The following is a 9563-nucleotide window of genomic DNA, read 5'->3' as shown; positions in this document are numbered from 1 at the left end:
CTGTTAGAAGTGTTTGGGTGTTTGTTTGCTGTTTTAATCTTTGCTTACCCCTTAAGTTTTTATTTGTGGTCCTGTAAATGAAAGTGTAAAAAGGATTGTTTGTTCCAGTTTATGTTGTCGTTTCATCCCAGACGGGCTAATACCAATACCAAACCATGTAATAGAGGGTTTGCACTTATGTCACGATTTGGTCAGTTACCCAGATGCATGACCATATTGGCCATACTCAGATGTAAACAACAGCATGGATTGCACGATTAATGTACTACTGAAAACATCGTTCTGCTAATTTATGCTGTATAAACCATGGTAAAAACGTGTAAGCTGCTAAATCATATAGAGAAGGACTTAGTAACCAGGAAAGGGCGCAATAGTTTGACAAACTAAAGTTAATAGGTAGTAAAGATGCGTATGATATGTATTCATTAAAATATTAGCCTAATATTTTACCTACACTGTAAAAAACAATTTGTTGAGTCAACTTAAAATAATTTGTAACCTGGCTGCCTTAAAATTTTAAGTTCAGTCAAGTCAAAAAAAAGTTTATTCAACTTGAAATGTTAAATTATACTAAGTGACAACTTAGATATTTGAGTTGAATCAACTTAAAATTTTAAGGCAGCTGGGTTACTTACCCATCCGTTAAGTTTAGCAAACACAAATATCTAAGTTGTTACTTAGTACAACTTAACATTTCAAGTTGACTAAACGTATTTTAGTTGACTGAACATAAAATTTTAAGGCAGCAGGATAACAAATTATTTTAAGCTGACTCAACAAATTGTGTTTTTTATTTTTTACAGTGTACCAGACCAGAAATTATAAGAACAAACAAGAACAAAATCCTGGTTCAGTTTGACCAATCACAAACGACCACTTTTAGTCCTCAGACAGTTTTTTGCACTCTTTTCCTTGATTTGTTACAACATTTGGTAGTCTACTCCAAATGTTTTTCCTGGTCCAACCAATTAGTACAGCCCAAAACATGACAATAGCTGACCATTTTTTAGCAGGATTAATCAGCAAAATATGTGTTTCGTTCAGTTCAGTGGGATTGTTTACGTTCAGTGGCGGCAATATGGCCGATTGATGATACATCGTGAAAACGATATTCATTGGTATTATGTAAACATTTTGACCAATGAATCTTTATGACTTTATTAAAGCAGGGCACAACTAGAAAAATAAAAAAAATGAATAACCATGACAAGTTTTCACTCTCCATTACTCACATATAGAAATGTCTGTATAGCTCTGTTTAATGTCTTACATTAAAGACATTAAATGATGGTGATTGTGTCACTGTTCTTAGGCCAGCAAATATTATAAAACACTCGGCACACATAAATTTTGACAAATTTGAAAATATATTGGAAAATGTGTTTGCACAAACATAACTCTTCTTACAAGGCAGTATTGAAGATCCTTTCAATAGAAGTCACAATGCATAAATGATGAAAATTAAAACCTGTTTGTCTGCAAGTAAAGATACTTTAATGAATGTACATAATAAAACAAGACTTGAGATTCATCAGTGCACCTTCACCAAACTGTAGGCTTAATCTCCTGTGTTTGAGTGAACTGGTTTTCAGGGTTTTATGCATTCTTATGGAAAAAGAAAAAAAGTAAATGTGTTAGTATTCCACTCATGATGAACAGTTAAGTGGTTATGCGTGTTTGGTGTGAAAGTGTTCACACATACCTCATTCTCCTCTGTGTTTCCCTGTTTCTGTTGTTTATTCATCAAAACATCTGTAATGCAATGCAGAATCGTTTAAACCAGTCATATCAATTTAATAAAACTTTGATGTATTTTAAGCCTTAACACTTTGCACAGCAGAATCATTTCTTCACAGACTCATTCTGTGCTTCAGTGTTGTTATGAAATTAATACTTGTCCTACATCCTCCATATTAGCTCACTGTGTTTGGGCAGCCAAATTTCTCAACACCTAAATGTGGACAATGCTTTTTGTACTAGAGAGGAAGTTTCAAGTTGTGAAACCACAGTGTGTGAATTAGGCCTATATAAAAATGAAAGAGAAATTTGATTCCTCATAATATGACAAAGAAACATTTCCTCACCTGAAGGCTGGTAAATTACATTTACAGACGTAATGTGTAGTGTGGGATCTGCTGTGCTGTCCTGATGTGACTCTGGGTGTTCGAGGCCTTTAAAAAAACAGCATGATGAAAAGAGTCAAACAGAGTCAGTAGAAAACCATCCAAAATAAGAAGATAAAAGTGAAATTGCATCACTTTGTGTGTATATGCATCATGTTTCATTTGACATCAGTGACACCAAACACAATCAATACATGTCTTGGTACCAAACATGATGCACAATGATTGAATCAATGCATTTGCAAATTAGATGTGAGAGCTATAGTAGTACCGTAGTGATGTATTTTTGTAGGTCAAAACCCAGAAATGAGGTAGCATTTTAAAAATGCATCATCACTGCAGCAATCTACACCGTGAAGGGGAAAGATCTTTGTATGACTTCTGAAAACTTGGAATATAGAGTGCAAGTTGTTTACAGTACCTTTTTTGAGACATTTATTGTAAATGATTTTCATTCTGGTGTGAACTATTCCTTTACGAGAAGATGTGGCCTATAATACTGATCTGCTGAAAGCTTGAAGCGTGAAATGGCTGTGAGAAGCTGTGGTCACTGAACAATGTTTCAAACTATAAGTTTTAGTTGGTGACATCTGTTAGCTACTGTGCTTTTTAAGTTATCTGAGATAATTTCCTGAAAATGATGTTCTCTTACCTCCTGATATGGGTTGAGATGTGGCTGGTACAGAAGTGATCAGAGAATATGTCTTTGAAGATGCAGAACAACTCTAAATAACAAACAATAGTTAAGATCAAGTTCCTTTCTTATTGCTATGATTTATTATAAATATATTTGTTACTTTTAAAGATTTTAAATGCACCGATACTCACTATACCAGTTCCTTGATTGGGCGCATCTGGTTTTATTGATGTCATTTTATTGCTAAGGGTCAAATATTGATCTTTATTACATCTTTTAATGCATGTATACAGTAGTCATCATTTGAAGTGGATCAAAACCTTTCATCAAAGTTGTCCTTAAACCAAAACAATACCGGTTCTTGTCTTAGGACAACTTTGACAAACTTTCTTGAGCCACTTTAAATGTTGACTACTGTATATCAGATAAGAAGCTAAACATCTACACATACAGCTCCTGGATTGCAAAAATATTTTTTGCTGAAAAGAAAAAAATATTTATATACACATCACAGACTACTGAATCAAATGCATGAAAAAATACTTACTCTTTTCTTCTTTTTTTTTTACCTAGAAAAATAGTAAGCTGCATTATATTCCTGTACATTACTTTGGTTGAATTTCTATTGTTTTAAATTGCAAAAAAGATATAAAAAATATATAAAAGAATTGACATTTACAATACTTGCAAACCGGCACAGGCAGATGAGTCCAATGAGTCCAGACAAGATTATAGTAACACCAATGGAAACCAGCACTATAAACCAGATATCTGTGTCAAAACAAAACCAACACTTTAATGCATGTGCATTATCATGTTTAGTATGGATGCTCCAGATACATCATTTTACCTGACAATTTAAGTGATGCACAAAAATGTTTATTTTTATTTTTGTTGTGTGTAAGGATCAAATCAATTAAAAGTGTATTGTTTCAGTCTGCAATAGTGCTGTCAAATGATTAATCGTGATTAATCGCATACAAAATAAAAGTTTGAGTTATACGTGTTATACTGTGTGTAATTATTATGTTTATATATAAATACACACAAATTAATGTATATATTTAAGAGAAATGTTATTTATGTAAAAAATATTTGTATTTATATATAGTATAAATTATATAAAATTATAATAAATACATATACTTGTAAATATTTCTTAAATATATTCATGAATGTATTTGTATTATATAAACATAATAATTATACACAGTACACACAAATATATTAGGCAACCTCAAACTAATTGAGTTAAATTGAGAATTGAATTAATTACAATTAATCGTTTGACAGCCCTATAGTCAGAAAAGTTTAAAAATGGATAGAATGTTAATAAAAAATCATAATTTTGTAAGTAAACAAGTAGTAACCATATTGAATACTCAGCATAATCATAAGACTTGTCTTTGTTGAAATCTCAGTGTTTACTGCTTACTTTAAGGAACTACCACTATGAGTTATTGATGTACCAATAAACACTGAAAATAATTCCCAGCTATTTTTGAACTTTTGAATCCAACATATTAATTCTACACACTGGCTTTTTCAGTTTTAGTTTTCATAAAGGAATCATTTCTCAGATTTAATCTAGAATAACCATAAAAGCTATTATTAGAAACTTACCAGTTTTCATGGCTGTTGTAGTAGTTTGTTCAGTGGTGGTTGATGTTGAAACTGCAGAGAGAATTTACCAGCATTATAGAGAGTCATTTTACATTATTATGAAGCTTTAAAGAAAAGCTTGCTTGTTGAACATACCAAACAAAAAAAAAAATCTTGTTAGTCCTTTTCTAATGTGTGGTTTTGGAGGGAAAACAACAGCATAAACATCAGTATTAACAAATGGTTTGATGAATTTAGTGACACATTTTCACGGGTACAACAGCTTGTAACTGGGGCAGTGCCCTGAAAGAAACACCTTTATATCTTCTTCACCCCTTCAGGTATAATATATGTGTATTAGTAGTATTAGTGGTAATATTTACCGTTAAGGTCATATGTACTCTTATAGTCTATTAATAGGGTCTTTATATATATATATATATATATATATATATATATATATATATATATAAGGGTCTTTATACGTATAATATACTGAATCAAGTAAGTTATATGTAGATTTTTGTTGTTAAATTCAATTTACATGAATATACTGCATGATATGATGAGAGAAAATTGTTTTCGTTTTTACAAATATTTAGCATAGCAGTTTTGTGTTGTGAGTGAATGAAGAAGAACCTTCAGAGTCATTTCTCAAATTTAATCTAGTATAATCAGAAAATGTGTTATCAGTAGCTTACCTGTTTTACTGTATGTTGTTGTTTTAGCAGTGGACATTACAGTTGAAGCTGTTGACAGGGCATTGTGTGGTGATGCAAAGTAGTTGGTGTTTGACCAGTAATCATGAGCTTGAAAGATTTATTATCGTTTTGAGAACATTCAGAATGGAGTAAGAATAACTGATTTACAAACTCAATTACTCACTGGTTTTCATGATTGTTGTAATAGTTTGTTCAGTGGTGGTTGACACTAAAGCTGCAGAGACAATTTATTACAGGGAATCAGTTTACATTATTTACAAACTTTAAAGAAAAACTTGTTTGTTGAAGGTACAGGTCCTTCAAATTAAAAAATGTTAATACTTTTGTAATGTGTAATTTTGGAGGAAAAACAACAGCACAAACATCAGTATTAACAACTGATTTAATGAATTTAGTGATGTACCTTTAGGGGTACAACTGTTTATCACTGGGGCAGTACCCTCAAAGACACACCTTTGTACCTTCTTCACCCCTATATTATAATCATATTAGTAGTAATATGTATTCTTAAGGTAGTAATATGTACTCTAACAGTCTATACAGTCTATATAAAGGGTCTTTACAAAGAGTAATCCAATACATCCAGAAGTGTCCTATAGGTGTAACATCATCACCACTAACTGATGATGGGTTTCTCAAGTAAATCTGTATAAAGTAAAATATTCCATGGTTATTAAACAGACTGGAATAACAGTTTCTAATACAGAAGAACAGCAGTGAAATATCTCACCTAGAACAGTCACTGTGGCAGGATCAGAATCAGATGATGTTATGATTGAACCTCGCTCATTTGTTGTGTAGTAACAGTTAATGTCGAGTGATCCAGGTGATTTTACAGCTGCCCATCTGAGCACTTCAGCACCAGTGAGCTCGAGCTCACATGATTCACTGGTTTTCATTTTCTTCTCCTCTCTGTTTATGTAGAAATGACACTGATACACTATAACATCTGCTGGTGTCTCACAGCTGATCTTCACAGCACTGGACTCTCTTATGACATCTGGAGATACTTTTACTCTAGGCAATTCTGCAACAAAACAGATAAGTCATTACATCTCCTTATTGGTCATGTTTACATGCACCATTTTCCAACTACGGTCCATGATTTTTGTTTAACCTTTAAACAAACTTATAAATGTCTTTGCAACACCATCCAAGTACACAATGTAAAATGCAGGCCATGATACATTTCAAAATATTATTATGTTATTTTCTTTTCATTTATGGAAAATAAATAAATAAATCAATTTGAGCATTTCAGCGAAGATTGTAACAAAACACACCTGATTCAGGTCATCAACAAAAAATTATAAGTAAACCTCAAGGAACATATTAAAATAATTTAAATAATTAATAATGTTACCTTTTTAAAAGTGTGTACTTTCACACAGTATTTCACTTTTCTCATCTTCTCAAACAAGTAACATCCAGAATTTCTTTCATATAGATATGTGCAGATGTAAATGAATACTACAGTGGATATTCCAATTAAGGTGTTTACATAACTAAATGCAGTTAATAAAGGCTTCTTATGTCTTATTTCTAGGAACTTAGATGTTAGTTTAATCAGGTTATTGCAATCAGGTTAATGAATTTTCATGACATAACTCAAGTAAAACTAATGTGATTATAATAAGCAGAGAGGTTGTAGGTTCGTGAGTGTGCAGTTGCACTAAAACATACTGTTCACACATGCTGAAATATGTTAGACAGTTAATCTTGTTTGGACAAATGTGAACATACAGTATTTAATCAAAATTAAATAACAGACATCACTTACTGTAAGACTGAACCTCCATCAGGAGCTGAAAAACGATGAAGATGAACAACTCCATTACAGCGAGTGTGAGAACAGAGACAAAATGAGACTCACACAATGGGTGAATTAGGAAGTGGCACTTCAGACCACAAACTATTTAATGTGTTGTGTGGTCATTTCTATGAAGATCAACATTGATCATGAGACCACATGTACAGCTATCTTCACTTTAACAGACAGCAGATCTGGGGCAAAGGCTCACACTAAAAGGACGGTAGTAACATAAGTACAAGTAACATAAATGTGCCAAAACACCTGTGACATTAATACACTTGGAAAAAGACTAGATCAGAATATCAAAATTCAGATTGTGGAATGTATTATTCATTTTATTGTCACTTTATTAGGTAGACGTTCACTCATTAATGTATAAAACATGCAGACAAAGACAAGCGAGAATCTGTACTGAACTCCACAGATGACTTGAAGATGTTTTAGCTACATTTAACACATTTTAAAACTCCACAGATTCTGTCTGGACTGCTGATCAGTGTATGAATTCAGTAGCTATATGATGTATTATCTTTCTGTAGATATCTTTTTTGTTGTTTGTGTTTAGAGGCAACAAGTGAAGAAAGTAAACACGTCATCCATCTGTGAGAACATCAGCAGAACCTGCAGAGATACAGACTTTATTATCATGTTTCTATATCATGGAGTTCAGTTTAGGAACAGCTAAACCAGTACATTGTACTTACTGGTTAAGCGGCACAGACAGATGAATCCTATGAGTCCAGACAGAAATAAAGCCGTGAGTCTGTTGAATAAAAAAATGCTTTAGTCCATTATATTGCAATAAGGAAATAAATATGCCACTGAATCAAGTAAGTTATATGTCGATTTTTGCTGTTAAATTAATTTTACCTTAATATACCGTATGACATGATGAGAAAAAATTATGTTTTCGTTTTTACAAATATTTAGCATAGCAGTTTTGTGTTGTGAGTGAATAAAGAAGAAAATAAAGAGTCATTTCTCAAATTTAATCTAGTATAATCAGAAAATGTGTTATCAGTAGCTTACCTGTTTTACTGTATGTTGTTGTTTTAGCAGTGGATATTACAGTTGAAGCTGTTGAAAGGGCATTGTGTGGTGATGCAAAGTAGTTGGTGTTTGACCAATAATCATGAGCTTGAAAGATTTATTATCGTTTTGAGAACATTCAGAATGGAGTAAGAATAACTGATTTACAAACTCAATTACTCACTGGTTTTCATGGTTGTTGTAATAGTTTGTTCAGTGGTGGTTGACACTAAAGCTGCAGAGACAATTTATTACAGGGAATCAGTTTACATTATTTACAAACTTTAAAGAAAAACTTGTTTGTTGAAGGTACAGGTCCTTCAAATTAAAAAATGTTAATACTTTTGTAGTGTGTAATTTTGGAGGAAAAACAACAGCACAAACATCAGTATTAACAACTGATTTAATGAATTTAGTGATGTACCTTTAGGGGTACAACTGTTTATCACTGGGGCAGTACCCTCAAAGACACACCTTTGTACCTTCTTCACCCCTAAAGTATATTATAATCATATTAGTACCTTAGAGTAGTAATATGTACTCTTGAGGTAGTAATATGTACTCTAACAGTCTATATAAAGGGTCTTTACAAATAGTAATCCAGTCCATCCAGAAGTGCCTTATAGGTGTAACATCATCACCACTAACTGATGATGGATTTCTCAAGTAAATCTGTTTTAAGTAAAATAATCCATGGTTATTAAACAGACTGGAATAAGAGTTTCTAATACAAAAGAACAGCAGTGAAATATCTCACCTAGAACAGTCACTGTGGCAGGATCAGAATCAGATGATGCTATGACTGAACCTTGCTTATTTGTTGTGTAGTAACAGTTAATGTCGAGTGATCCAGGTGATTTTACAGCTGCCCATCTGAGCACTTCAGCACCAGTGAGCTCGAGCTCACATGATTCACTGGTTTTCATTTTCTTCTCCTCTCTGTTTATGTAGAAATGACACTGATACACTATAACATCTGCTGGTGTCTCACAGCTGATCTTCACAGCACTGGACTCTCTTATGACACCTGGAGATACTTTTACTCTAGGCAATTCTGCAACAAAACAGATCAGTCATTACATCTCCTTATTGGTCATGTTTACATGCACCGTTTTCCAACTACGGTCCATGATTTTTGTTTAACCTTTACGCAAACTCATAAATGTCTTTGCAACAGCATCCAAGTACACAATGTAAAATGCAGGCTTTGATAAATTTCAAAAAATTACCATGTTAATTTCTTTTTATTTCTGGAAAAAAAATGTTTGGAGCATTTCAGCGAAGATTGTAATCAAATACACCTGATTCAGGTCATTAACAAAAAATTATAAGTAAACCTCAAGAAACATATTCATTTAAAAAGCCAAAGTCTTTACCTTTTTAAAAATGTGTATTTTCAATAGCTGCACTTTTCTCAATTTCTTCATCAAGTAACACCCAGAATTTTTTTCATATAGATATGTGCAGATGTAAATGAATACTACAGTGGATATTCCAGTTAATGTGTTTACATAACTAAATACAGTTAATAAAGGCTTCTCATTTCTAGGAACTTAAATGTTAGTTTAATCGGGTTATTGCAATCAGGTTAATGAATTTTCATGACATAACTTAAGTAAAACTAATGTGATTATAAT

At 32.4% G+C, this 9563-nt stretch overlaps 1 protein-coding gene and 1 long non-coding RNA gene across 3 annotated transcripts; both read right to left on the bottom strand.

Moving 5' to 3' along the window:
* Nucleotides 1-1476: 1476 nt before the first annotated feature.
* Nucleotides 1477-7017, bottom strand: LOC127159424 (uncharacterized). The gene is made up of 10 exons (XM_051102251.1): nucleotides 6865-7017; nucleotides 5815-6111; nucleotides 5248-5298; nucleotides 5064-5111; nucleotides 4384-4434; nucleotides 2952-2977; nucleotides 2776-2848; nucleotides 2085-2171; nucleotides 1703-1752; nucleotides 1477-1605 (listed from the first exon to the last, which is right to left on the bottom strand). Exons 1-10 carry the CDS (start codon nucleotides 6917-6919, stop codon nucleotides 1597-1599), a joined length of 747 nt encoding a protein of 248 aa, XP_050958208.1. The 5' UTR covers nucleotides 6920-7017; the 3' UTR covers nucleotides 1477-1596.
* Nucleotides 7018-7020: 3 nt separating this feature from the next.
* Nucleotides 7021-9263, bottom strand: LOC127159425 (uncharacterized). Of its 2 annotated transcripts, XR_007826441.1 has the most exons (5): nucleotides 8684-9263; nucleotides 8111-8161; nucleotides 7927-7974; nucleotides 7602-7660; nucleotides 7021-7518 (listed from the first exon to the last, which is right to left on the bottom strand). It is a non-coding gene; the product is annotated as an uncharacterized LOC127159425 (long non-coding RNA). The 2 variants fall into 2 exon arrangements; XR_007826442.1 differs by having other exon boundaries at nucleotides 7602-8161.
* Between the last annotated feature and the right edge of the window lie 300 nt (nucleotides 9264-9563).

The sequence above is a fragment of the Labeo rohita genome, unplaced genomic scaffold (assembly GCF_022985175.1).
Source record: "Labeo rohita strain BAU-BD-2019 unplaced genomic scaffold, IGBB_LRoh.1.0 scaffold_2153, whole genome shotgun sequence".
Lineage (NCBI taxonomy): Eukaryota > Metazoa > Chordata > Actinopteri > Cypriniformes > Cyprinidae > Labeo > Labeo rohita.
Note: the sequence above shows the minus strand (reverse complement) of the source record. Positions and strands in the feature narration are given on the sequence as shown.

What these genes read in the sequence shown, in the direction of transcription:
- LOC127159424 (XM_051102251.1), bottom strand. Translation starts at nt 6,919, where the DNA reads ATGGAGTTGTTCATCTTCATCGTTTTTCAGCTCCTGATGGAGGTTCAG. An exon ending in AACAACATACAGTAAAACAG is followed by an intron (nt 4,435 to 5,063) that starts GTAAGCTACTGA and finishes TTCTCTCTGCAG; the next exon opens with TTTCAACATCAACCACCACT. An exon ending in ATCTCAACCCATATCAGGAG is followed by an intron (nt 2,172 to 2,775) that starts GTAAGAGAACAT and finishes GTTTTTTTAAAG; the next exon opens with GCCTCGAACACCCAGAGTCA.